At 51.2% G+C, this 27,541-nt stretch overlaps 10 protein-coding genes across 10 annotated transcripts; 3 read left to right on the top strand and 7 right to left on the bottom strand.

Moving 5' to 3' along the window:
* Positions 1 to 22: 22 nt before the first annotated feature.
* Positions 23 to 4,071, top strand: An02g13590 (uncharacterized protein; the record flags this gene model as incomplete). The annotated part of the gene is made up of 5 exons (XM_059746757.1): positions 23 to 360; positions 424 to 1,917; positions 1,966 to 2,130; positions 2,299 to 3,713; positions 3,782 to 4,071. Coding segments are annotated over 5 exons (3,702 nt in total), but the record flags the coding sequence as incomplete, so codon positions are not given.
* Positions 4,072 to 4,569: 498 nt separating this feature from the next.
* An02g13580 (uncharacterized protein) lies at positions 4,570 to 5,896 on the bottom strand (the record flags this gene model as incomplete). Its single annotated transcript, XM_059746756.1, has 3 exons — positions 4,570 to 5,426; positions 5,489 to 5,781; positions 5,859 to 5,896. 3 exons carry the CDS (start codon positions 5,894 to 5,896, stop codon positions 4,570 to 4,572), a joined length of 1,188 nt encoding a protein of 395 aa, XP_059605185.1.
* A 687-nt stretch (positions 5,897 to 6,583) lies between these two features.
* An02g13570 (uncharacterized protein) lies at positions 6,584 to 8,149 on the bottom strand (the record flags this gene model as incomplete). Its single annotated transcript, XM_059746755.1, has 3 exons — positions 6,584 to 7,159; positions 7,466 to 7,737; positions 7,792 to 8,149. The coding sequence occupies 3 exons, from the start codon at positions 8,147 to 8,149 to the stop codon at positions 6,584 to 6,586; spliced, it is 1,206 nt and encodes a 401-aa protein (XP_059605184.1).
* Positions 8,150 to 8,431: 282 nt separating this feature from the next.
* On the bottom strand, positions 8,432 to 9,650 carry An02g13560 (uncharacterized protein; the record flags this gene model as incomplete). The annotated part of the gene is made up of 2 exons (XM_001400450.3): positions 8,432 to 9,386; positions 9,607 to 9,650. 2 exons carry the CDS (start codon positions 9,648 to 9,650, stop codon positions 8,432 to 8,434), a joined length of 999 nt encoding a protein of 332 aa, XP_001400487.3.
* A 2,349-nt stretch (positions 9,651 to 11,999) lies between these two features.
* On the bottom strand, positions 12,000 to 13,574 carry An02g13550 (uncharacterized protein; the record flags this gene model as incomplete). The annotated part of the gene is made up of 4 exons (XM_059746754.1): positions 12,000 to 12,315; positions 12,370 to 12,874; positions 12,944 to 13,226; positions 13,359 to 13,574. The coding sequence occupies 4 exons, from the start codon at positions 13,572 to 13,574 to the stop codon at positions 12,000 to 12,002; spliced, it is 1,320 nt and encodes a 439-aa protein (XP_059605183.1).
* A 1,903-nt stretch (positions 13,575 to 15,477) lies between these two features.
* Positions 15,478 to 17,637, top strand: An02g13540 (uncharacterized protein; the record flags this gene model as incomplete). The annotated part of the gene is made up of 9 exons (XM_059746752.1): positions 15,478 to 15,806; positions 15,859 to 15,916; positions 15,968 to 16,103; positions 16,143 to 16,509; positions 16,556 to 16,635; positions 16,684 to 16,835; positions 16,890 to 17,083; positions 17,133 to 17,281; positions 17,339 to 17,637. 9 exons carry the CDS (start codon positions 15,478 to 15,480, stop codon positions 17,635 to 17,637), a joined length of 1,764 nt encoding a protein of 587 aa, XP_059605182.1.
* A 690-nt stretch (positions 17,638 to 18,327) lies between these two features.
* An02g13530 (uncharacterized protein) lies at positions 18,328 to 19,712 on the top strand (the record flags this gene model as incomplete). Its single annotated transcript, XM_059746751.1, has 3 exons — positions 18,328 to 19,187; positions 19,244 to 19,329; positions 19,378 to 19,712. The coding sequence occupies 3 exons, from the start codon at positions 18,328 to 18,330 to the stop codon at positions 19,710 to 19,712; spliced, it is 1,281 nt and encodes a 426-aa protein (XP_059605181.1).
* Positions 19,713 to 20,450: 738 nt separating this feature from the next.
* An02g13520 (uncharacterized protein) lies at positions 20,451 to 21,837 on the bottom strand (the record flags this gene model as incomplete). The annotated part of the gene is made up of 2 exons (XM_059746750.1): positions 20,451 to 20,804; positions 20,836 to 21,837. 2 exons carry the CDS (start codon positions 21,835 to 21,837, stop codon positions 20,451 to 20,453), a joined length of 1,356 nt encoding a protein of 451 aa, XP_059605180.1.
* A 1,224-nt stretch (positions 21,838 to 23,061) lies between these two features.
* An02g13510 (uncharacterized protein) lies at positions 23,062 to 24,344 on the bottom strand (the record flags this gene model as incomplete). The annotated part of the gene is made up of 3 exons (XM_059746749.1): positions 23,062 to 23,856; positions 23,923 to 24,110; positions 24,161 to 24,344. 3 exons carry the CDS (start codon positions 24,342 to 24,344, stop codon positions 23,062 to 23,064), a joined length of 1,167 nt encoding a protein of 388 aa, XP_059605179.1.
* A 740-nt stretch (positions 24,345 to 25,084) lies between these two features.
* An02g13500 (uncharacterized protein) lies at positions 25,085 to 27,442 on the bottom strand (the record flags this gene model as incomplete). Its single annotated transcript, XM_059746748.1, has 4 exons — positions 25,085 to 26,742; positions 26,790 to 26,927; positions 27,055 to 27,274; positions 27,329 to 27,442. 4 exons carry the CDS (start codon positions 27,440 to 27,442, stop codon positions 25,085 to 25,087), a joined length of 2,130 nt encoding a protein of 709 aa, XP_059605178.1.
* Positions 27,443 to 27,541: the final 99 nt, after the last annotated feature.

Genomic DNA, 27,541 nt, shown 5'->3' with positions numbered 1-27,541 from the left:
CTCCTTCCCCATCTCCCCCACCATGGAGCTCACTTCTCCTCCTCCGAGGGACGATGATCATAGCACGGGTCGGAGGGTGCGTGAGCTCTATCGCTATTTCCGGCCCGAACGGACAGCCAGTTATCAGGAGCGCTATCAGAGTGTCTCGTCCGACGACGCACTACCACCCACCATTCTAGATCCCTCTTTTCCGCCGCCATCACCATCGCTATGCTCGCAGTCGCAGTTCGCGCCCGCCATCGGTCCAACCTCGGCGGGGCTAGTGCCCGAGGCCCTGGTCTTGGGTGACCCTAATGCGACTCTAACGTCTTTCGCGCAGCTGGCAGCTTTGCGTCTCAATGTTGAGCGCGTGTTGATCAGGTACGATACCAGCGCATCTCGATATTTCTCGCCCTTGCCGTGCTGACTCAATCGGTATGTTAGCGTGTCAGATCGTCAGTCACAATTCATTCTAGCTCAAAGCACTCGCACTGGCAAGGTCAGTGATTACGAGTCTGCCGGCGATGGCATCTGGAACGGCTGTGCTTCCATGTCTAGCAACGCCTGGAGCATGTGTAAGGTAGGTACCTACTCGTCAGAGAAGTTCGTAGATCGGTTACTCAACAAAGTATTGCGTCCTTCGTTGCAGGCTACGGTTGCGCTCCCGCCCAACAACCGAGAAAAGGGTCAACACAGCTTCCTGGTGATCAATGACCTGCGCGAGGATGATCGCTACAAGCGCCTTCAGTTCGTGCAGGGTGAGCCAGGTTTCCGTTTCTATGCCGGTACGCCCTTGACCACCGAAACCAACATCAACATCGGTTGCTTTTTCGTTCTGGATACGAAACCACACAATGGATTCGACGATGTGGAGAAAGAGGCCCTGGGGTCGTTGGCGGATTTGATTATGGATTACTTGAAAGTCAGCCGCCAGGCATCAGAAGGTCGTCGTGCCGCTCGACTATCGCGCGGTCTTAGCTGCTTTGTCGAGGGCAGCTCCAGCTTCGTCGATGCCTCTCATCCGTCGCTAGCCGGCAGCTCTGCCGCTGCACCCAGCACCCCGCCATCGTCGAGCCAAAGAGCCAACCACTTGTCCGTGGGCTCCTTCAACAGTTTCGATATGCCGTCGAGACGCTCACACAGCACCGACGCCCGATCCTTTAGCTCTGTATCGGACTATAAAGCCGACCAAGCAGTGTCGTCGGGCCCTGACACGCCGCTACCAGACTGGTGGTCCGGTAGCCGCCAGAAGGAACTGAAGGGAGTGGACGAGTCGCAGGGACACACTTGGGCGTTCCGACGAGCCGCGAACTTGATTCGGGAGAGTTTGGAACTGGGTTCCGATGGCGGCGTGATCTTCGTGGAGAACAGCAACAGTCCGATGCTGGACACGGACACTGGCAGCGATGGCTCTGTGGAAGGTAACACTCCTGCACCAGTGCTGGCAATTTCCACCAACGATGAGCCGTTTGCGCCGGGGCCAGGCTCCAAGATGCTCTATCCTGCCGCGAATCTCGACAGCGCGTTTCTACACCAGCTCTTGCGACGCTACAGTAAGGGGAAGTTGTGGTCGTTCCATCGGGACGGTATGATCTCCAGCTCCGATGACGAGACCCCTCGACAGAGCCGATCGCGTGCGTCTAAGGGTCCCGAGATCGGCAAAGGCGGGCCGAAAAAGTGGAAATCCATGGAGAACTCCATGCTGAATCTTTATTTTCCCAATGCGACTCAGGTTCTCTTCGTGCCGCTATGGAATTCCGCCAACTCACAATGGTTCTCCGGGTGCTTCTGCTGGAACACGGAAGAGACGCGCGTCTTCAGCTCGTCCGTGGAGCTCAGCTCAATTTTAGGGTTTGGTTCCTCCATCATGGCCGAGTGTAACCGGGTTGAGTCGCTCATTTCCGACCGGCAAAAGGGCGACTTCATTGGCAGCATCTCGTAAGTTGGGTCCTCTTGCGTGTTTTATTAAATACTAACCTTGTTCAGACATGAGTTGCGCAGTCCGCTGCACGGTATCTTGGCAGCCGCCGAGTTCTTGAATGGGACGAACCTGGATGAATTTCAGGGTTCTCTGCTGGAGACCATCAACGCATGTGGACGCACCTTGCTGGATACAATGAACCAGGTACTCGATTTTAGCAAGATCGTATCGTTGGAACGAACATATCGCAGTCTGAAGCGGAACAAGACATCGTCCACAGACGTCAAGAGCATGGACCGGTTTTCTTCCCACTTGGACACTTACGTGGCGACCGACTTGGCCCTTCTGGCCGAGGAAGTGGTAGAAGGCGTGTGCCTGGGTCATGCATATGGTCAAAGATCTGCTGCTCCTTACGACCAACCGGTTGTCTTGCCTCTTGCTCAACAGGGCCAGATCCAGCCCGACAAAGAAACGAAACCGAAACCCCGTTCTGAAGTTGAGGTGGTCGTGGACATTGCTCACAACGACTGGGTCTATCAGACGCAGCCCGGAGCTCTGCGACGTATTGTCATGAACATCTTTGGCAACGCCATGAAATACACGCAAAGTGGCCGCGTGTCGCTACACTTGGAAGTTACGGAGGCATCTGAGGGCCGCGTGCGTCGGAATGGTGTCGAAGAGCTAGTGACTTTGACGGTGTCGGACACCGGCAAGGGTATTTCGGAGGAGTTCCTGCGTGGCCGCCTGTACACGCCTTTCGCCCAGGAGGACACGCTTGCAGTCGGCACGGGCCTGGGTCTCTCGATCGTGAGGAGTCTTGTCAAGGCCCTAAAGGGTAGCATCAACATCCATAGCCGGCCGGGCGAGGGAACCATTGTCAAGGTCTCGTTGCCTCTTGTGCGACCTGGTCCGGAACTGGAGCTGGAAGAACCTGTCCGTCCCGTGTCGCCATCTACGAGAGAGCAGGGATTGTTAACCGAGTGCCGTCTGCTGCGCGAGAATCATGTCGGCCGACGCGCCGCCATTCTTGGCGTGGATCCTGCCGACGCTTCCTCTCATCCGCTATGGTCCATCTACTCGCGTTACCTGATCGACTGGTACGGCCTCGAGCTTGTTTCGTGGCCGTCGGGCACGCCCGTTGATATCATCCTGGCGGAAGAGCAGAGCCTATTGGAGGGCATGAGGCCAAGTGGCGACGCGACTCTCCCTTCGCTCTTGATCCTCTGCAACAAATCCGTCGATTACACGACCGCGCGTTCGCAATGGGCATCCTTGGCGAACGTGGTAAACATTGTTTGCCGCCCATGTGGACCACACAAGCTCGCTCGCAGCATCCGCAGATGTCTCGATACGCAGAGTGGAAACACAGTGCCACACACCATCGAGCTCCCCGAACGGCCACGCCAAACTACCATATCCTCCGGAAGCGACCTTTCACCCGGAGAGAGGCTATTCGAAATCTCAACCGACACCTCCGAGCTTGCCCCAGAGATGACCATCAGCTCCGGCTCGACCTCATCAGCCGAGTATCCTCGCTCCCAAGACTCCGACGGCATGGATGCCCCCCTATACACCATCAACTCACCTCTCCCGATCCGTGCTCCATCTCCCTTCAAACAACCTATTTTAACACAAACCGAAACCGAGCGACGCGCCCGCGTCCTGGTGGTCGATGACAACAGCATCAACCTGAACCTGATGCTTACATTCATGAAAAAGAGGCACCTCGCTGCTCTCGACTCCGCCGAGAACGGCAAATTAGCCGTCGACGCAGTCGAACGCGCCCAACAGGGCTACGACATTATCTTCATGGGTTAGTCCCCCTCTCGTCCCCAACTTTACAGATACACTTCATCCATACTAACAAAAAAATGAATACAGATATGTCCATGCCCGTAATGAACGGCTTCGAAGCCACGCGCGCCATCCGCGCCCTCGAAAAAGAGCGCGGCGCAACGTACAAGCCAGCCGTCATCATCGCATTAACAGGACTGAGCAGCTCGCGCGATGAATCAGAGGCTCTAACCTCGGGCGTTAATCTGTTCCTCACAAAGCCAGTGTCGTTTAAGGAGGTGTCGCGGTTGTTAACGGAGTGGGAGGAGAAGGGATTGGATGATCGGATATCTATGTCGGGACAGGGACAGGGACAGCAGGGGTTGGCGTCTAGTTGATGTTACTGTGGTGCGGTGTGGTGTTTTCTCTTTTCTTTGATTGCTGTTATTTCCCATTTGCTTTTAGAGTTGTTTATTTGGGATTACTCCGTATACGGGGCATGAGGCATGAGTGATACCCTGGTTGTTCTTGGCGTTTCGGGTGTTCTTATGTTCATTGGCATCATACATGCATGGTTCTTTGGGGTGTGATATGTGATGCGCATTCTACATTGATACACATACTACTGCTACTACAGCGAGTGACTTGTTTTAGAAGGACATATGCATATGCGGTCCAATCAAACTACTATCAAATGAACCACTCCCTCTTAACCCCAAGCTACCGAACTCTCCTTCCATGTCCAAACTCTTTAATAAGGAAAGACTTCTACCTGGCAGCAACACCCTCCTGCATGGCTCCCAAATGCTCCCATGCCAGCGTATCCTCTCCCAAACTCCACGCCATAACACCTCCTAGTCCCAGCTTATCGACGATATCGGTGAACTTGCGTGCAATCATGTCTGCGGTATCCCACGTCCAGAACACATTGACCTGGTCATCGAAGTAGTACTCTCCACCCATGACATCATCCAATTTAGCGTTTTCTTGCGCGCGCCGCCATGAATCCGTAATCGAGATGCCTTTGCATGTTCCGTAATCAGATAGACAACCTGCTTGGCAGAAGTCGTCGGTTGTACCGCTACATCGCCACATATTAGCATACACCGTTCGCAAGGAGAGTAGGAGTAGTCGACATACCAGTTTCCGTACTGACTGCAGCAACTTCCAGCGGGACACTTCATCCCCTTGTCAAATCCACACGTGCCATCCGTACTCGTCTTCAGATTAGCTGGAGGCGCACTCATAACACTCTTTTCAAAAGTCAAACTCCCACTTTTCCCGTTATCGCTTCCATCCGCGTTCTCCATTACGACAACCTTGCACCCAATCGGCTGGTCCTCACACTCCTGCTCATCGCTGGGATCTGTCTCAAACCACTTGGCATAATACGCCATTCCCAAGTTTGTCTTATTACCAGGGAGGCCAATATCCCGATACGCCTGCACTGTATTAAATGAATCCACGACAGATGTATGGTGCATAGTGACATTATTCCGGCGGTTCATGAGATCGTACGACATGATGTTCACCATATCGACTGAGGGCCAGATCTGCGGGCCTGTGGTGTTGGTGAAGGCGATCATGTCTTCTTTCTTGCCAGGGACCGCAATAGAGAGGAGTTTGTTGGGGCCGAGGGCGCTCCGCAGCGCTTGCAGGAATAAAGGGTAGGTGGTTATTTCAGACACTTTGGCACTGTTCGGTGTTGTCTTGTAGTCTTGGCCATTACCGCCGGGGTATTCCCAATCTATGTCTATACATTTTTGGTCAATACCAGTTACGGGAGGGATGGTGAGGACGTGTATAGAGACATACCAACACCATCGAAACCAACCTGATTCACCATAGCCGCTACATTCTTCGCATACTGGTTGCGAGAAGTCTCATCTTTCGCGGCCGTCGAGAACCCTGAGGTATCACCCCATCCGCCGATGGCGATCATGAGCTTAGTCCCCGGGCTGAAGCGACTGCGCATGGTGGAGACAGACTCGAAGGGAGTAAATTGTGGGGGAGAGTCAGAATTGAAGAGCGTAGACTGGGCGAAAGCCATGATAGCATGCGTGATGCCTTGGGTTTGGTTGGCGCCGGGGAGGCCACTTGTGTGGTACCTGATTCCCCGTTGTTGTTAGATGCGTATGATTGGAGATAATATGAGGATGTTGTTAGTACTCACTCATCAACGTACATGGCGAACCGCATGCTCGCCACGCACTGCAGGCTCATTAGGCTGAGAGCGATTAATTTCATTTTGCTAATACTTGTTGATTAAGACCTTGGATCTGTGTTGTCCCACCTGAGGACAGAAAACAGAGGTATAAATGGCAGTGTTGCGCGCTTCTTTCTGGGTCACTCCGAGGCTGTGGTGCTAAATATGTAACTCTTGTGGCACCATTTGCTGCCTATCGAACGGGGCCTACCGGTATGAGGGACAGATAGCAACTCCTACCATTCCGATCAGTCTGGGGTCATCGCCGTAACATTCTGGAGAAGATGCCGGGTGGATGCTCGATCGCGGAGATGGAGGCCAGGCATGTCCGTGGCTGCGGAAGCACTAGTTTCCAGTTATAGCATAGCTTGAATGGGGGGAGTGTGACTTGCTGAGACATCAAATGGGGGGCGTTTGGGGAAGCTGCGATGGAGAGTCGCCACAAAAGGCAACAAACATACCAAACGGCATTCCGGCATGTTGCGGCCTTGGTAGGATTGTGACTGGACTGCATTGCTGGATGAGACATCAAAAGCTACATCTATTGGTATTTGTCAATCAGATTGTTGTGTCTTATTTCTAGTCTGAGCTGACTCGTACAAAACAGAGTCTCAATGTCAAACTTCATTATTAGCGCTAGACAAGTCTGAATATAAACTGTAGGGTATCTTCTAAAGGAAATATCAAGCTGAGAAAGCGTACAGCTAATCCCAATGCCGGCGGATGATCGGCCGCGCAGGGTCCCATGGTCCTGTCACCACATTCTTATACTTTTGTAAGCTGATGAGCCACCAGCTGCATCCCCCCATGGCCAGCGCCGTCAGGATGCTCCCCAGGATCGAGCCAACCACCGCCGCCATCCATCCTCCCCGCAGGGTGATCCCCACCGCGCCGCCAGCAACCCCGACCAGAGCCAAGGTCAGCAGCACATGCCCAGTCCAGGACACATGACGCAGCTGCCGGCGAAAAATGGGAAAGAGCCCGAACACCTCAATCGAGAATAGCATCAAGCTGAACACATGTGTGGTAGAAGGTAGGCGCGACGCCAGCACCGTCGAGGCCATCACCGCTGCATTAGTGGACAGAGAAGCCGGGAACTTGGTGGCGCCTGCGCCCTCCCCACTCCCATAGTCAAAGGAGAAGATGTTCATGATCAATAGCCAGCAACTCATGGCCCAGATCGAATCACTCGCCGTAGACTTGGTAAGTGACTTGAGGATCGGACTGAGCCCGAGCAGCGCGAAGTAGATCAAGAACGCCGATTTCACAGTGGACAGCCGCTGCCGATTCCGCGAAGAAAACATCGACAGGTAGTCTGGCTCCTGAGAACCGCCACCCAAGGTCCCGTTCGCAGGCCCAGGCGTAGGTGAAGCGGGTTCCTGAGCCCCGTAGGCATCACTCACATACCCCGTGCTGTGTCGCCGGAGCAGTTCACTTGACTCGCCCTGCGACATGTTCAACCCCAGCCCATGCACCTGGTTCTCCTTTTGGCCATTGGCTCGCGAGCTAGTGCCAGACGGATTGACAGAGCTGGTCATGGAACTAGAACTGGAGCCATCGTCACCCTCCAGTGACCGCTCCGCAACATGCGCATTTTCCACATGCTCCCTCAGTATCCACGAGTCCCAAAAGATCCATCCCAACGCTGTCCCGACACTGCCCCAGCAGACCACCGAGACCGGGCTCACGCGGCCCTGTACAATGCCGACAAAGCAACACACAAATATAGCCACGGAGCTAACATGTTGTACAATGACCGTGGAGTCGGCCACTAGCGGCCAGAAATCGTAGGGCCGCACTCGGGGGTTCCGCTGGAGGTGGTCAAGAAACGTCTCCGTGTCGGTGTAATTATCCGGGTCTAGGATCATCAGTATTTCCTGCCATATATGTTTTACAGTGGGTATAAGCGCACATGATTGTTTCACCCACAGCAGCTTCTTCCATGCGCCCTTTCGTCGTCTCCGTCTGCTGGTCCCGCGCACCTTGCGACTCCCTACTCCTGGGACCGCCGGCGGCGGTCGCAGGGCCGCCACGGAGGCGGCAGTGCCCGAATTGCCATTGAGCGCTCGGAGAGATTCATCGTACCCCGTCTGGGTCGGCCGGGCCCGAGGCAGGGACGAGGTGTAATATGCATCTTCAGGGGCCAGCCGGTTGGGATCCGGGAGAGCTCGTTGCGCGGCGGTAGGCTTTACGCCAACCGTGCGGTTCGGATGGGTCTCGACGGGGACGGGGGGAGGAACCGGAGGAGGCGAGTCGGGCAGGGAAGGCATGGAGGAGCAGCGGGATTCATGCTTGTAGCATGATGTGATGGATCTATAGTTGTCGCTGAAGACACAATTGCGCTGGTCGGTGACGCGAATCACTCTCCAATTCAGACCTGCAGCCACGTGGTGATTAGTCAGCTATACTGCTCTGGACGAATGCATCTCTCGGGGGTGGAATTACGCGCCGGAAAAAGACATTGCCAACTATATTATGTATTTTGATAGAAAATATTTCACAATTTGCCTGAATGACAGCATACAGCGCATAGCTCCCGACAACACTTTCACTCATGTCTGTAATACGTGCAGAACGTCAATCACAATCCGGTCCAAGCTATCCTCCAGACTCTGTGCCTGCTCAACTAAGAGTCGAAACTCTCCGTCACTGTCTTCGAACAGATAGTGTTGTTCACGCTGTGACGAGATCTGGCATACCAGTATCTTGACCTGGGCGTCTCTGTCGCAAGCCTGATAGAATGCCGTGGCTTTATCAAATAGCTCCTTCCTCGATCTACACTCGTCCAGTGGGATATAACGTATCGCTCCGATGACTCTCTGAGACCCAAGCCTAAATACAACCTTGCTAGGCTTCATAGGCTCAGTGGTGTTGCTCGTATTGCTGGTGTCGGTAGTTTTATGTCGTTTATGTGGTGGTGAGGGCACATATTTCTCTTCTTCCGAAGATGAACCTTCTTCCGATGAAGATGACGATGCCCCGACTGAACTTTCTGCGCTCGCAATTGTGCGACCTCTCATCGAGTATCTTGTCGAGGAACCTGCTTTAACTGACTTCCTTGTGTCTGTTTTATCTTTCGGAGTTTTGGGACGGGTGATCGAAGGAGGTCTTGTGGCATCCTCGCCTGAGAAATCCTGGAGCTCCTTTAGGTGGTCCCAGGCTTCCGCAGAGTATTCAATTTCTTTCAAGTCGTTGCTAAACACTCGAACTGCGCAGTGCTCTAGTTCCTCTTTCTCATTGACGCCTGACCATGGCCTAAGGTACGTGCCATGGACAGTGCGATGAGGCGGATCGCAGTACACGAATCTCGCCGTGCCATCCGCCTCATGTAACACGAGCGCATAGTACTTGCGCGGTTTGGTGACGAGGTACCATGCCAGCTCGACCTCATTGCCCTGCCGATCAAACACTTTCCAGACCATTGACCCCAGAATTTTACTGAATTTGCACCTCGGATATTCGTTCCCCTTCTCTTGGTGCCATTGTTTCAAAATTGTCATGAGATAACTGGGAAACGGGATGTCGGGTCCAAGTTCTGGCTTCGGGTTGACCTGCACCGCCTGATCTTCGTTATCGTCTGGGTGAGAACCATCGGCAGAGATTGTTGGCTTCTATTCTTCGTCGTCAGATTCCGTGTGGACGATGTGGCGAGAGATGCGTCTCACCCTAGTGATGGCGCAGGAGAGCTGTCAGCTAACATGTATCTGAAAGCAACAATTGATTTTACCTTTCCTTCCAGAAGATGACACCGTCTGAATGCGCAGGGTCCATTTTTCAGTCTGGACGCGAGAGTTAGCAAGGGTTAGCGCAAGTCAAGAGTGCCTGCCGACATTTCGCGTATGACTTACTCCTTGAGAAAAGAAATTGACGCGTTTGCTAGACAATGACACGCCTGCTGATGATAGATACCTAGCTCAAAGAATTCTAAAGACGTCTGGACAGTTGGCCTTATTCTCGTTAGGCTGGTTTTCATACAGAAGGAGCTTAAGCATAATGTGGCTTGTCTGTCAAAACTTTCAAGCAATGGAGTTGCCCTGCCACACGCGCAAGTCACCGTTGTTGGTATCTCACAAATGAATAGTATGAAGCCCGATTATGACTAGTGAAGCATGTTCCAGTTTAGCATCTCTAACTTCAAGTCGATAGGCTCGGTGTGTCCCGTACAAGTGTGTAAAATCAATTCAATTGAAACCACCAACTTAGTGGAAAGGTGAGGCAGCTTGCAGCCAATGTCTCGGATTCTGGAGGGTATGGATGCAGCAGAGCAGAGTCAAAGCCTAAGCCCTGGAATCAATGCACATGCACAGGTTCAACGTGAAATCAAAGACCCGTGAAACGCAATAGAGTGGATCACCAAGAAGATTCTGACAGCTCGATGCGTCAAGAGTGAAGAAGATGGACTGCTCCGCAGGCTCTATCATACATTACCCCCCAGGTATGGGACCGTATTGCTTGACGCGTTCCGGAAACCACCAATAGTTTTCTTCACCTCAGTAATTGGCAAACTAGTAGTAATGCATGTTCCTACCATATTGCGGGCCTTCATCTACCCATAATCCCGGGATGGGTAGTCCGGGGAAAGTATGCATGCATCCCCATCAAACTCAAACATTCATATAGCGCTTCTTCGCTCACGCCCACAAAGTCCACCAGCAGAGGCAACAACCCTTTCTGTGCGATTGAAGACAAATGCAAGCCAAGGCACTCTAGACTACTCTGTTTTATCCTTTCAAACGCAGATCCAGCGGCCAGCTGCATCTACCCGGAGCAAAATACGAACGGATCTTTGTTTGCTCTTCTCCTTTAACACGGCGTTGGGGAGTCAAGCCCACCAGCTAATGTCCGAACCTGTTTCCTTCCGGGCCAATATTGGCTATCTCCGTTTGGCTTGAACTTTACTTCCAGTTTTCCTGCCCGACGGAGCGGCAGGCTAAACGTGCAATCACTCAACCAGAGCACACTAACCACCAAATATATATCAGTCGAAACTGAAGCCTACTTACTACTAAGAGATCCAGTTAAACAACCTGGGCATGCTTCATCTATAGATGATTGGGATGGCTTAATCACCAGTCAAGGACTATGTGACTCACCACACTCATATACACAAACAACAAAAGCGCATCGCTGGCAACAAGCCCGACGATAGCATGATCAGACTGGGCCCTTGCGCCACAAGAAGCAGTCAACAACCTATCGGTGAGTAACCGCAGTAGAAGCGGTGGACAGATCAGGCAGCTATCTCAAGCCGAGAATGACTGAAAGTACGAGGTCATGGTTTCACCTGGATATATAGTCTGGTGTCATGTCTAGGGGGGTTTCTGAAACATGGCCAAAGAGCGTCCTCGGTGAAGGGTACTGGGCGTGTTACGCGTACGAAAATGGCTGGCATTTGGAGCAGAGCAGAGATTGAGTCTGACTACCGCCACCTTCTGGTTAGTATGAACTTTCTTGAATACTGTCTGCGTACGGGCTTGGTTGTTATAGGTGTGACGGAGGTTCGATTGGATAAATGGACATACGCTGAGACACACGTCGGAGTATATGATGGAGAGACAAACCAGCTGGTGAAAGTATTCGGATTAGGTAGTAATGTTACGCCATGGACGACAGGGTCGTTGTAGGTTCTCCGGCAGGATTATTAGATGATGACTGCAACATATCGGAATTATCGAATCTCTGGTCTTCTTATTCTTGGCTTTCTTTCTAAATGCTATTATAATGGTTGCCCTTCTATACCAATGGGAACCTTCCAACTTAAGGACCGAACAAGAACATCCGAGCGCGATTGCCTTGCCCTTTGTGGGCCACAGACAGATGGTCAGATTCAAAACAAAAGCCCGAAAGGGAAGATGGAGTTAGTGCAACAAAATGAAAACCGAATCATTATACAGTTGGGTGATATACTCTTATAGTTGCTCATCTGAACCAATGCACCGAAGTATGGAAAGAGATGTCTTCAAACAACCGAGCAGCCTCGGGAAATAGAGTGGCATAAACGCGCTGGGTCTAAGTAGCACAAGAACAACACAATAACGGGTATCAAACGCTCAAAATGATGGAACTGGACGTGACTCGCCCAGTATGGTGCTGACGGAAGCATGCAGTCGTGGCTCTTCATCATGATTGGTTCTGAGAATCAGAATTCTGCTGCGCTTCGGCTACCAGTTTGGCCACCTGCGGCATGGTTGTCTCATCGATGCTATTCCTCCGGCCCCAGTTAGCTGGCTGCCTACGGAGAAATACGCCAACTGCGCCGATATAGCCTTCGTGGCGCAGGAAGTAGGCTTGTTTCTCGCCCTTTGACCAGAACTTGATGGCGTAGGACAAGGTGTTCATGGTCTGCCGATGGCCTCGAATGAACGAACCGCCAAAATAGATATGCTTCACTTGATGCTTTTCGGACTGCAGATAGGCAATCTGCCCGATGTTGTTACTGTGAAATGTTAGTCCCAACCGTACAGTACTGATTGAATATGCGAAAGCATACCTTATGGCATAAAGTAGGCTCCTACTCATGTCTTCGTGGTGAAACTTCGGCTCGCCATTAGTTTGGCCGGCTTCGCCATGGGAAGAGCCTTCCCCTTCCATGTCACTCGGCTCCGTCTGGTTCTTCATACGGAAGACCTTGCCAAACGTGCTAGCAATTGCAGTGTTTTTGAGACCAATCTTGCTGTAATCCATGCCGTAAATGTCACCAACCAACATGTCTACCCCGCTGTTGTCCCCTCGGTCCGCCATTGCCAGCATGTCGTCGAAGGTGCGGGCACCGGTCAACAATGACATTATGCCCCAGAACGTACCACCACCGAGGTGTGTACCACCCACACGTTGGAACTGCTTGGGGCCTGATACTTTGATCATCGATACACCGGAGCCAATGTTGACTAATAGATACGGGTAAACATCCGGTCGGGCCTCGGCAAACTGCATCGGCTCGGTTTCACTGTAGGTAAAGACCTCGTTCGGAATCTCAGTGATGAAAAAGTCAAGGCCTATGTAGAATGGTCAGATCTCAGACTTTGCTTGTTTCTCTTGCGAGTGAGCTCGCGGTTACAGCGTACCCGTAATAAGGCATTCCATCTCGTCCTCCCGAATAATGTCCACATTGAGTGCTTCCTTGAGTTTATCGTAGTATTTGAAAGCGCCTCCACCCGTAGCCATCACACATAAAGCATCTCCGGATGGTCCGCCGAGCTTCTCGTGTTCCTCTTTCAGTTGCTTGATGAAGTCAATGCACAGATCAATGCGAGATGTTTCGAAATTAATAAAATTGAGTCGGCCACCATTGTCGACAGAGTCCAGCTCCCGTGTGAAGTAAACCAGTTTAGCTAGTGATCCGCCAATCTAAATGTCGGAGCAGCAAGAGTCAGTCAATCAAGCCGTGGTGGTGGAATTGCGCCGAGGGGTGCGATTGCGGGGAGCTTCCAAATTGTGCGGGGAACCGCGGAAGGAGAAGAAAAAAAAATTGTCACTCACGTCTACAGCCACATGGCTCACCAGGCCCGTGTGATGTGGAAGACGAATATCATGGCCCTCATAATGGACACCGTCCGTCCTTACGGGACTTTTTGATCGCGGGTCATCATCAACGATAAAGGCGCCCTTGACGTTGATCTTGACGGCTCCAGGATTGGTGATGGCCTGCTCCAGGCGACCACCCCGGGCGGCGGAATTGGATGTGGAAGAGGACATGTCGTGTCAATGGCATAAAAATACACAGGAGAATGGAGCGACGGGACCAGGGGAATTAGATGGACAGCAAGGAGCAGATGGCCGTACCGGCGGACGAGGTAGTTACCATCTCGGAGTAATGGGATCCCGTGATGGTCCCTACGGCGTATATCTCCTTCTGCCCGCTTTTGTTGAGGTCGGGTGGAACCGAATTATTGTTCTGACGGGCTGGGCATTCTTAGTCACTCCTGCTCCTGAGCAAGTTCAGTCAGACAACAGGAGGAAGGCATCCAAACAAAAGCAACCCTCTTGATTCCCGGTGAGCTGGTACTTGCAGAATCGCTAGTCTCGTTGTTCATTGCAGGGATCAACTGCATCCAGCCAGCCTGGAGGATGGCAGGGGGTGGCCAATGACGTTGCCTGGCCGAATTGATACCTCAGGCACTAGAATGGAGTCTCAGGCATGAAACCCCACATGATGGAGGGTCTACTAAGAAATACTAAACGGCCACTCGGTTATCAGATGGTCGTTGGAAATAGATCTCGATGTAATTTACATACCAATGCATTTCAGGCTTGTGGGACCAAACTCAAAAATCCCACTTTCGGGTGCTGGTGACCTCTGTCGGCACTGATAAGGTACCAATGACTACTACTAGTAGTAGACGTTGTACTAGGAGTTACTGCTGTGTGCGAGTGACGTTCAATTAGCAGTTACTAGTTTGCACATTCCCAGGTATGTCTCCCGTCACTGCGTAGTACTTTTCCTGCTCCAGCCGAGCTACTGCTTCACTCAAACTACTAACCCCCGACCCAAGGGCCAGTTGTTTAGAAGTAAAGGATTCACCAACTCTCACCAAGCTGCTACTAGCACTGCGGTATACAAATCATTGAAAAATAAAAACCTGGATCAGAACAAATGGAAAGGCTAGAGCTAGGCCAGAATCTATCTTGGTATTATAATTCGGCTTTTGTAGACACGTCTCTGTGAATCCTTCTATAATACCTGGGTTGGATACACTCTGTAGGCTATGTTGCGCTATTCTTGACAGCCTGTTAGATCTAGGAGCCGTGTCTCTCACACCATACACACAATGACCGATGAATTTATATAAATATGCTGGGTATTTGCATGCTGTTCAACCTTCAATTGCCACAACCTTAAGTTATACTAGTATTTACTACTAAACAATTACTTTATAGCACAGTCTAACTGAGCGAGCCATAGTCCGTAGCCACTCAGCCGTTTTCTGGTTAGGTACATAGTACGTTTTGATAAGGCTTAAAACGCCTTCAACCTTACGAACTGCAGAAAAGTAGTTTTTCTATGGCTGTTCGCCGGTATGTTCCGCGAATTATGCCGATGATAAGCAGGACATCAGTGAGTATTAAAAGCTGACTGGCTTCTGGATTCCAGTTCTGCCTCCAATGAATTGACTACTACCTGCTAAACTAAAAGGTGCTTGAATGCCAGGTTGGCCTGGCTGACTGTTTTGCTGGTCCTTTGGTTCCCCTCACCTGTTCTTCTCTCCCCTAGCAACCTGGAGCGCTGCAGACCAGCGATATTCACTGCCCAATTTCCATTTACAGTACCGTGCTCGATAAAATTTCCTTCCACCATCTGTCATTGTTTTGCTCTTGTCATCTCTCACACGCGTCTCGCGTCTTTTACTTTAAAAAGTCTTTCTCGCTCCCAAAGCTTCATTTTCTCTCGCCTACTCCCACACTCTCTTCTTTCTAGTTCAATCCCCATCTCAGACGCACCAATTACACTTCAAGGATTAGAGGCGATATTCGTTCTCTGTTAGTGTAACATCCCTTCTAGCCAAAATACGCCTCACTTACCAACCATCTCTATCTAGATAACTCCAGATTTGTTCGGATTACGCGTGTTTGAACCTGCCAGTGTGCCTACCGAGCAACAATGGACAGCTTCGACGTCTCAGATATGAGCACCGCGCTCAAAGAAAGCACGAGCAATCAAGCCAACAATCCTACCGAATCCTCCAACGCTGCCCGTGAGAAGGGTTGGACGACCCCAAAAGGCTACGATTACGAAAAGTATACTTCTACTCTTCCGCCACTCAATCAGCCCCAGGGTGACAACCAGGAGCAGCTCCCTGAGTGGGCCGCTCAAGCTGCAAAATATGAATGGAAGGATGAATTTGGGGACGTTGGCCCACGGAACACTGAGCTTGAGGAGATGCTGTTCCGGAGCGAATATACTAACCGAACCGGCTTGAAGATCGGAAAGTAAGTTGGCAATACCCTGCTTGCTATTAGGCTCATTTCTGAATCATGCTAGCATCCAAAACATCGAGGTCATTGCGGAAAGTCGTGAGAGACCAAGTCCCATCAAGAATGTAAGTCTCGCCAAAATACTCACAAGAGTGACCTTGGCTGATTATGTCTAGTTTGATGATGCTGGTCTTCATCCTATCATGCGCGAGAATATTCGCTTGTGCAGATACGAGTTCCCAACCCCAATTCAAGCATATTCAATTCCTGCGGTCCTTACTGGCCATGATCTAATCTCCATCGCTCAGACTGGTAGGTGATGGCTCTTACATAGCAGAGTCATGCTAACAGAAGAAGGGTCTGGAAAAACCGCCGCCTTTTTGATCCCGGTTCTTTCTCAGCTGATGGGAAAAGCTAAGAAGCTGGCAGCTCCGCGTCCCAATATTGCAGCTGGCTACAATTCAAGCGCCGATTCTGTTCGGGCTGAGCCGTTGGTGCTCATTGTTGCCCCTACCCGTGAATTGTCCACCCAGATTTTCGATGAAGCGCGACGCCTATGCTATCGCTCCATGCTCCGTCCTTGCGTTGTGTACGGTGGTGCGCCGGTTCGTGACCAAAGAGAGGAGTTGCAGCGTGGCTGCGACATCCTTATTGCGACTCCTGGCAGGTTGCTGGATTTTATGGATAAGCCACACATTCTCTCTCTTCGTCGTGTCAAGTAGGTTTCTGAAGCTTACTATAACCTGTCACTAACATAGCATCAGGTACACTATCATTGACGAGGCAGATGAGCTCCTGCAGTCAGACTGGGAGTCCGATTTTGCTAAGATCATGTCTGGAGGAGGTAAATGCTTGCCAGAATCATTGGCTCTCATGTGCTGACAATTTGAAGACATTAATGAGGATGCTGACCACCGCTACATGATGTTTTCGGCCACTTTCAACAAGGACTGCCGTAAGCTGGCGCGCAACTACCTCGCAGAGGACCATGTCCGTGTGCGCATCGGAAGGCCTGGCAGTACTCACGCCAACGTTGACCAGAACGTAAGCACGCGTGGCACTTGTATCAAAGAATCCACTGACAGTGCATTTATTAAGATCATCTACGCTGAACCTCCTCTCAAGAAGCAATGCCTCTATGACCTGCTTCTAGCCATGCCGCCTTCGCGTACCTTGATTTTCGTCAATTCCAAGACCCAGGCAGACTTCTTGGATGATTACCTATACAACATGGGCCTTCCCAGTACCTCTATCCACTCTGATCGTACCCAGCGTGAGCGGGAAGACGCTTTGTAAGTTATTATTCGTCAATCCCTGTGTCCATTTACTAATGCGGTCAAGGCGTGCATTCCGCACTGCAAAGTGCCCCATCCTTGTGGCTACCGGTGTTTCTGCTCGCGGTTTGGATATCAAGAATGTCATGCATGTCGTGAACTTTGATCTTCCACGGGTTCAGCATGGTGGTATTACGGAATACGTTCATAGAATTGGTGTGTCGCCGTCTCAGAATTCAAAGATAAAATATGGAATGAGCTAAGATTTTACAGGACGCACTGCACGCATTGGCAACGAAGGCCTTGCCACCTCGTTTTACAACCATGACAATGATGCGGATCTCGCCCCAGATCTGGTGAAATTGCTCATCGAGAACAAACAAACTGTCCCTGACTTCCTTGAATCTTATCGTCCTTCGGATGACGTTGTCAAGTTCGACGACGATACTGATGATGAAAAGAGTGGTGAAGAAAACAACAATGGCGATACCGATGCCTGGGGAGGAGGAGGAATTCCGATGGAGTCTGATGACGCCGAAGAGGCTGAAAATAATTCAAAGTGGGAGTTTTAATCCTCGTCCTGACCTCGCCATGCTTCATCTTCCACACTGCGTCTCGCCCAGAGTGCTATTCCTTTGATCAAGTCCAAAAAAAGGGGGGAAACAAGAAGAAAAATAAAAAGAAAAAGAAAGAAAAAAGGACAGCACATACTTGGGAGTGTAAGGCCAGGCTCGTGGGGGGTTCGATGATTGCGTCTGTTTTCTTTTCTCTTCTCTTTTTAGAGATCATATCATGTTTCACCCAGACAGGATCTGGTGTCCAATTGTTGACTCCATGGCACAGAGACTCTTTGCAGCCTACCTCTTGCCTTGGGATATCACAGAAGCTCGGAAACGATTGTCCTTGTGAAAGGATACAAGGGATCTGGGCTACCTGATCGATCCAACCAACTGCGGGTCATGTTGGGAGGCAGGGTGGGAGCGTGGCAAGCAATGTCGTTTCCCTGCTGTACGGAGACATAACATAATGGTAATTGATCTACTAAAAGTCTTTCTTTGCTTCAGCGAGCTAGAGGTCCTAGATATGCGCTTTCCTTTCGGATGCACCAACTTGCTCTTTCCTCGGGTAGACAGCAGCCAACCGGTAGATAACTTCGCTCTCTCACGTAGACTTAGATGACACATGCCTCGGAGATTCAGCAACGCTGAACCTACACTACAGGTACTAGTAGCCGTGGGCCATATTCAGGATTGAACGCAATCATGGTGACCTGCAAGCGACCCGTCATCCTCCTTATACTTATAACCTTCGTCACCTCAGCTGCTACTCATGTCTTCTTCCCAAGCAACACAACTAGCAGTAATACCACTGGCACCCCCTACAATCTCACCGCTCCTATAATCATTGATACCTTCAATAACTCACATCACAACACCCTAGGCTTCTGGCACGGTGGCTTAGAAGGACTCAAAATTGACTATGGCCGCAACTACGTCCGCTTCTACCCAACAGATCCCGACCATAACTACAATACGCAGCTCTCACCAGCAACATGCTTCAACCTTCTACCCTACAGGACAACCCACTACTTACATCTTCAATTCACCGGTCATACCAACTTCAGCGTTTCCCTTACCCAGAATAACATCCATTGCGACTCCACCCGCAGTCCGTTTCCTGAAACCTGGGACTCTGTCGAGGCCGCCCGATATGCACGCGGAAACGACATATACATTCCTCTCTGGCATTTCTACATTGATCACTCCCGAGCCGTGTCAGTATCTTTCAACGGCTTCTACTCGCCTGGAGCGGTTACTCTCTACAAAGTTGAACTTGTCAATGCTGGTAGTGTACCCGCTGGGTTTCCGATCCCACGTCGCGTGGACAATGGTCGTGTGCTACTGAGATGCTCCCGACCCGGATCGTTTGCGTTTGGAATAGACGATGGGCAACCGAAGTTTGCTCAGGAAGTGATGAAGATACTCGAGGAGGAGAATATTCTGGTCACGTTCTTCGTGGTAGGATTGGGATTGAGAGACCTGGAGACCAACTTCTCAAGTGTCTATGGAGAGATGTTGAAGCGAGGACATCAGGTAGCTCTACACTCGGACACGCATCGAAAGTGAGTGGTTCTCTACTATCTGGCTTCAGTGGAGTACTGACGATAAAGAATTACAGATTGGAAGGGTTGGATTCTGTTGAAGCTATTGATCGAGAGATTGTGGATAATATCAAGTCGTTTCGACAGATCCTTGGGATTGAGAGTGCGCAAATCTTAGTTATCATCTCAGAGCTTCGCTGACTATTGACAGGTCGCTATTTCCGCCCTCCTTACGGCACACTTGGTGCGAGAACCCGTCAACGGCTGGCAAAATATATCAAGGATCCCCAGATCATCAATTGGAGTGTGGATATTGAGGATTGGCTTTGGGCGGACACGAAAACCCCCGAAAAGCAGCGCGAGGCCTTTATTCGAGACGTGAAACGCGGGGGCAATCTGGCTGTCATGCATTATCTCAGTCCGACTACAGTACAATACTTCCGCGAGGTCATTCGATTTGTGAAGAGCATGAACGCGACGATTATGCGCATTGATCAATGCCTGGAAGATCCACAAGCTCCCCCTCTAAAGATTGCAGCCCCTTGACTCACGTGTTCATGCCTTTCTCTTCCTAGTTTCTGTCCTCTGTTGGCTCCTCTGCTTTGTCACAGATCCATTTTCTTAGGCATCACTATGAGAGGTTATTGTTGCTGTTATTTTAACCGTTGTAAATGTCGTCGTTCAAAAGTAGCCAGCTCAAATCAACAAGCGTACTTCCAAGATAATGTTAATTCGGTAAGCCCTTGGAACATGTGGCTACTCTGCCAAGATTAAAATTCGATATCTACGAGCCACGACCAGCTTAGTCTCATGATCTTTTTGATTTGGTCTAGCTAAACACCCGTGACAAACTAGCATATATACGCTAGCTTGCATGCTGGCTTGAAACGCTGACACATAAGTCAAGTGAAATAGAAAAAGAGAAACGAAAGTACCGACAGTTCCAGACGCCATGGTATTGATGCAAGGGGATAAAGAAGCAGAGGCTCAATGACAAGACAGGACGGAAAGAAATACCACCGACTCCTCTCCCAAACGCCATTTCAGCATACATTTACATGTATGCCGATGCGATGCGAATCAACGATGCATGCTACTGCGCTAGCAGCAAACTCAATCAATCAAACCCATAGTTATACAACACACATGAATCAGGTAATCTGAGTATTGTGGGATTTGTTTTCACAAAAGAAGAAAGGCCAATAAACGGAATATTCGTCCCGCGAAATTCAAGGTGGAGATGAGGGGGCAGAGGAAGAAAAATAAGGAAAGAAAGAAGCACGTTCAAAGTCCAAAGTCAGGATGAGGACACCGCGGTGCGTGATCCATCATGTGCTCGATTGTGCTTAAGATCCAGCCAGATCGGGCTGTAGGGTTTCTGACACCCAGTCGGGGCGTTTCGCCGGTGAAGCAAATGCCGTCGCGCATGACGAATTGCGCGCAGCTTCGCGAGCTGGAGCAGAGGGTTTTGCATTCGTGGAAGTCGGTGATGGCGGGGTGTTCTTCGTCGGAGAGGTTGTCCCAGCTGTCGCGGACGTTCGAGAGCTCGGGGTAGATGAGTTCTTTGAAGACGTCGCGGTGGAGGAGGACGTTGCTGGTAGTCTGGATGTGGAGGGGTTGTGTGTTAGCAGGGGTATGCTGGGTTACAGGGGTATGGAGATGGGCTCACCTGTTGACGTCGGCGTTTCTCGAACTCGTAGAGATCCCGGATCTCGTGAGATGTCAGGTGGTGGAATGCTACTGCGGGGAAACACCATGGCTTGCGGTAGAAGCCCTTGGCAAATTCGTCCAGTTCTCCGACGTTGGAGTTCTGGAGGATCGGCCATGAGTAGCGCAAGGGGACACCGGCGTCAGCGAGAACCTTGCCCAGAACACAATCGCCAGCCCAATGCCAGTCGGTGTATTCGTTCAGCTCTACGGTACGGGTTGCGTACTCGTTCGAGGCGAGTTGCATGGCTGGGTTGGAGACAACGAAGCCGGAACCGCCATGCGCAAAGATGACGTCTGCGATCTGAGTCTCAGTGCCGATGTAGTGGGGTTCTTTTGGATCGAAATGCGAAAGCCACTCGAGGAGTGTCGGCCACGAGAAATAGGTATCTGCCTCCATGAAGACATACCATTTGGCATTGTTCTTATAAGTGAGGGCCTGCTGCACCATAGGGAGGAATTTCCATTTGTCGAGCTTCCAGCCCGGGTTGTTGGGCTTGCCGATGTTGGAGTTGGCCTCGTCAGCGAAGTCGGCCGATTCGAGACCGGCGCGACCTTGTTCGCGGAGACGATTGTAGAGGTTGAAGTCGGCAACGGTGTCTCGGACAGTGCTGTCCATTGTGCGGAGAGCGTCATGGATTTTGACGCCTTCGATTTCTTCTTCGAAATCCGAGAAGATAATGTAGTTAGGGACGCAGCGCAGCGTTGTTTGGAAGTGAACGGGGACTTTGTCGAGGGCTTCGGTGACACCTGTCTTCATGACCATCAGGACATCTTCGATCCCCTCGAGAGGGGGACATTCGGGAGGCTCATTTGGAGCGCTCTGCGGGGTGCTCTGCGGAGTGCGGAGCTGGGTAGCGCTGCGGGTGTAGAGCTCTGGGCGGATGGAGAGAAAGTGGTAGAGGAGGAATACACCCAAGAGGGAGGCGAGGATGGTGATGCGACGAAATCGACGGATTGCCATTGTTGAGGAAGCGCGCGGTGAGGGGAAGTTCAAATTGGCTGGGATGGAAGCGGTCGCCGACCTGCAGCGGAGCGGGATCGAGACGCCGAATGCAATAGAGACTTGAAACAAGCAATGAAATTATTATCGAGCAATCCTCCAGACTGATACAAGGTGTTCAATGCATCTTTCGTTGTCACTGTGCGCCAATAACGAAGAATATTTCGGGTGAAATGCACTCGGTCGTTATTTGCCGGCGGGGAAATTCCTGGGGACAAGCAGGCACGGAGGAGGCTGAGACAAAGGGATCGGGGTCCCCTGGCGGTGGAGGGGAGAGAGGAGAGGGGAGAAAGGAGGAGGAGCAACAGGGGAAAAAAGAAATCGAGGAAGCAAATCCCCGAGATCGACACCAGGCACGTTATGGTTATTATTATTGTTCGGACACACAAGAGGGCGTGGAGATGGCGACGTAGGAAGGCACGTAGACGGGCGAAGATCGGCCCACGCTGGCCGGCGATCTGGAGGGCTCCTAAGCTGTCGATGACGCGTTAGCATCGGAATGGTACCGTCTGACTGGAGAATGGAGCTTGATCCATCGCTTAGTTTGGGGTCTTCGCGGCGCCTAACCATGGATTGCTGAGGAGCTGCAAACCTGAAACCCGCCCCTGACGACCCGTCAGCCGGTGAAGCTGTCAGAAGTTGAGAACTCCCGAGGTTGCTGATCCATGATTTGTGCGTGCTGCGGATCCCTTGAGAGAATCAAAATCAAAATCCCAGTCGATCCATCACATCATGTTTGCGGTTTCTTGCGTTAAGGGGGGGAAGAGAGGAGAAGGGATGAACTTGGGAGATTCCCTTAATGGACGAAGGAGAAACGAGAAAGGAAGAAGGGGGGGCCGGAATGTGTGTGTGTGAGTTAAGGATTTTGGCCCCTTGGACGGGACTGATGGTTTAAATCTGACAGCAGCACTACTGTTACATTTTGAACATGGTGGTTGAGACACGGCAGATGATTTATCTCCTACGCTAACAAACTAACTACACAGGAACCTCCGGTTTACACAGTAGAAAGAGTGAAGGACCCCTATTAATCTATCTGGAGAAGACCCTCCTGCCTCAGGATTAGCTGCATTCGTCATGCTTCCAGAAACGCACACATGAAACTCCTTTCAGTCGGAACGTTTGGAGTGAGTCCATTCGCGCGCCAGACTTCGTGTCTCGACCCAAAATCCTCAACAACCATGTCTAGGACTGAGCGTTGTGTTTAGCAATCTTGTTCGAATGCAACTTGACCAACTCAGGGATGATCAAACTTTCGATCTCCACTCCCTCAGCCGAGATGGCCTCGTCTTCCAACGGTCTCTGACTCTGCCCGCCCCCACCGGTTTCTGCCTTTGCGGACTCGCCCGCCCGCTTGGCCTCGGCCAAACCAACCTGCGCCTCGCTGCCAGAAATGCTCTTGCTGCGCCGCGACTTCGGCACCCGGATCCAGCGCTCGTGCGGGGGGTCCGGGGTGACAAACACCACCTCCCATTTGCGCGTTGTCAACAAGTTTCCAATCACTAGATGGTGCGCATACCGCTGCAGTGCCGTCTGCGCCTTGTATACGAGTAGGTTGGGGTCCGTTTCAAGTTTGAACGACACAATCATACTGCCATCCGGCGCCCACCCATTGACCAAGCGATGTAAGAACTTTGGCACCGGGTCCAGATCAATGATCAATTTCTTACTACGCGACGGGGGTTGCGGCTCGATTCCGCCCGTGTAAATGTCGGACGAGCCAACTGCCTGGTCCTTGGTTAAATTGTCCGGCAGCTCTGACGACTGGATCTTGTGCTCCGACATGCGGTCGCTGGGAATAAAGAAATCGCTGACGGCAGCGGCCAGGTAGAACAGCGCATTGGGGCCCAATGGCTTCATTAGCTGAGCCAGCGACCGTAGTTCAAACAGATACTCCGAGATCGTGGTGAACGGGAGTAGCAACAGGAGGTTGTTGCGCTTCGCATAACGATACTTTCGCAACACATCGCGCATTTGGTCCTGGTACTCACTGCGCACCTTGATCGGCCGGTGATCCGACTCGCTGGTCTCTGTGGCATCAGGCACCGGTTCCTCCTCATCCATGAAATCCAGAAAGCAATTGGTCGAGTGGCTGTAATGCCGCGAGTATGGCAGCAGACTGAACTGCCGATGTAGGAAGATCACCGCATATCCCTCCTGAAGAAAGTATTCTGCCGACACAGCACCTCGCGTGCCCGCGCTGAAGTTGTCAATGAAGCGGACAGTCTGGTTCTCTGTACAACGGTCAGAAATCTTTCTCACGTGCACGAGCCATCCCACGAACCAAGAGGAACTGTGGTGCCCCCCGATGTCACCAGGACAAGGCGTCGGTTTGCTTGGACGTGGTAATCGACAAAAGCTCGAGCGAGGGCTTCATGCTTCGGGAGGGCTTTGGGCGGGGGGTAGTTGTTGAAGTAGACCGACTCGGCCTCGGCGGGCGTCATCTCTGGCGTCGGAGCGGATGTCATACTGAACGGTGGAGCAATTGTCCACTGCTATGCGGCTGGAATGCGAGTCCAGCAAATTTATACAAATCTCAATTTCTATCAATTCGTCCGAACAGTTCTATTGCATCGGTGCAGGCGAAGGCTGGGACGGGACAAAGGTTGGTGCGGAAAGGTGAACGACGGAGAGGATTTGGGAACCACAACAGCTCTGCAAAAGCAATCTGCTTATTGCAGCCAGAGGACAGGCGATCGACGACAGAGAACGCGAGGGAAATCAGGAGAAAGCTCGAAATGTTTGTGTTCTGGTGTATTCTGACATATGCCGGGTAGTTCGGAGCACGGGGTGCGATAAGTATCGCGACTGGTGAATTCCAGCCCACCACCTGTGAGCTGAGGGATTAGCGTTTCCCAACAAGTTAGCACGCACTGATAGCTATTCCGCGGTGACAGAATCAATCTACAGATTTGGCTTTCTGCAGATAGATAGATTGGTACAGATGGTCTGGTGGAATGTGTTGAACTTCACTTTTCTCAACGGGAGGGGCATTTCACCGCCTTCGGCTTATGACGCACCATCCCCGGTTCTCGGCTCATTCCTCTTTCATCCATCCGCATACGAGTCTTCCCTTTCAATATTGTGCATCACTGGGTCAGAATAACGCTGTCAAGTCATATTGTTATGGGTATTATTACTATTACTGCGGATTAGTTCACATAAGAACAGGATTATTAGCTTGAAAGAACATCAAAATCTCAGAACGTCAGAATTTCAAGGTTTGTAGAGCAGACTTCAAATCCTCCATCTTTTGCTTCAGGCCGGTACGCCGTGCTTTGGTCGCCTGCGATTCACCCGCGATTGCTGCCAGCTCTTCCGGCTCCAGATTGATCACCCATTCCTGGCTAAAAACTTCAAGGGGGCTCTCAGGACCGGTCAGAAGACAATGCTCGATTGCTTGCATGTGGACATTATCCACAAATCTTTCGCGTGCGACTTGGTAGTAGGACCACAGGATGTCATGGATTTCCCCAGTGATATGTTCCACATTCGCCTGGTCGCTGACAGTCTTCTTGACAGCATTCAGATCGACTATCTTCGCTGATCCGGTAGTCCAAGTGTCGCTGTCAACCATAGCATTGTCCTCTAATGCCTGAGCTACACGGGCGCTGCGCAGTTTCTGGAGGGTCTGATTAAAATAATTGTTCAGTGTATATGGTCGGCGATTTCTTTCAACCGACAAAAGGAACAGCGCCTGTGACATGGCCATCTCGTATCTTTTCAGAAGTTCATCGAGAATGCTGGACCAAATCTTGTTATAGAGCTGTTTGCTTCCGCAAATCTTTCCCAATGCCGTACTCAGGAAACGGTGAACCACCATAATAACATTACTCACGTGTTCGCGGGTCATGGCTTCCCATTTGCCGGCATGCTCCTTGAAAGCGTTGCAGAAAATGTTGTTGCCAAAGGTCCCAAGATCAAGACCACGTGAATTAGAATATAACACTTCAATCCAAGCTTTGATATCCCCTTTAGGATCTTCGGGGCCCTCCAGGCGGCTGACAATCGGCTCTAACTCCGGGAAGTTGCTAGGGTCCAGGCTTTTCCAGGTTTCGCTTGATTTTTGAGCCAGACAAAAGCGATCTTCGGCTGTCGGCTGGGCGTGCATGTTGGCTTTCCACCTTGGGCCCCATTTATCGCTTTGACTCTTCCCGTGCGGTTTGTTGTTCGTGCCGTTGTCTGCTTGGTCATTGTCGGCTGCATCTGAGGTAGGGCAGTCGAATGAGTAAAGATGGGCTTTGGCCCGGAAAGTTGAGCTATCAGAAAAATTGACAATGTGCGTGAGAAGCCTGAGGTCGCTCTCTGCAAATGCTTCATTTTCTGTATAATGAGCATCACGTGCAGCTCGTGCGAGGATCTGAAACTGGCGAGCTATACCACTCAGAAATGCACGCTGTTCCTGTTCAGTCTGGCGTGCAGGTCCCAGGCGGTCCAGATCTTGATGGCATGTATCAATCTGATTTTTGATGTCCTTACGCAATTCAGGGAATTCGCGCTCCGTAACTTCGCTCAGTAGTTCTCCTAGCCGTTCTCGTGGGGCCTGGATGCCAATACGGTCTCTCGGCAAGGAACTCCAAGGCTGGCTGTCAAACATTCTCTCTCCTTCCTCGCCATCGAAAGAAGTGTTTTTATCGGCGCCCTGGTTTCTCACCAAGTAGTATCCCAGTGTCAGCGGTCTCTTGTGCCCCAGGACCAGTGAGCACAAAGCTGCCTTAGCGCTTTGCTCAATCACCAAATCGGGTTTGGTCAGCACACCAAGGGTACGTTCTCCATTTTCGTCATAATCTTTAGCCAGCTTGAGGATCTCCTGGGTTGCAAGATCGACATTGCTCGGGAGCACAGCCAAGATCACAGTGCGGGCATCTGCGATATAGCTCTTGACCATATCTCTCGAACTAGCTCAATATCACTGTCAGTAGTGATGTCCTCAGTCGGGTCTCTGAAGATCCCCGGTACATCTATGACGGTCAGGTAGCCCTCTTCTGGCCCGCATAGCTCAATCCGGAGCACGTCTTTGCTGAAGACTGATCCCTCCTTAGATGAAAGGTCTGAACGGATTCCCATACACACGTCGACCTATTCGGTATGTTAGCCTTTGTCAAAGACACATATATTTTTGGGCTAGCCGGACCTCCTGAAGAATTGTTGGGAATTCTAAGCGAAAGTCCTCGGTACCTCTGAGGGTCCTCTTATAGCCCTGTACTTTTGCCCTGTGCTCCGCGGATGCATCCACAGCAGGGATTATCGAAATCTCAACCGAGCGATCGTTCTCACGACGGGAGGTTATCTGCGTGGCATATCGCGTACAAAGTTCTATATCACGAGGGAATGGAATCTTGGTCAGGCTTGCCAGAAGAGATGATTTCCCTGAACTCTGGTCTCCAACGACAACCAACTTGATGAGATTAGTATCACTTGTAAACGGTTTCTGGAGGTGGCAGAGTCTTACCTGCGGAAGAGGCACATGTTTTCCAATGTTTTTCTCTCGCAGCTTGTCAATCTTCTTGAGCAACTCAGAGCTATTGAGATGCTTGGGACTGCTTGCACCCTCTTCGATAGGCATGTTGACGGTTGAGCCGGCAGAAAGATGAAGGCACGTGTGTAAAGTCTGAACAGAAAGCAACTCGAAATGGCTTGGGGAAGGAAGAAGGAAGCAAGGAAG

This window comes from Aspergillus niger (assembly GCF_000002855.4).
Source record: "Aspergillus niger supercontig An02".
Classification (NCBI taxonomy): domain Eukaryota; kingdom Fungi; phylum Ascomycota; class Eurotiomycetes; order Eurotiales; family Aspergillaceae; genus Aspergillus; species Aspergillus niger.
This window is presented reverse-complemented; position numbering and strand designations above follow the sequence as displayed.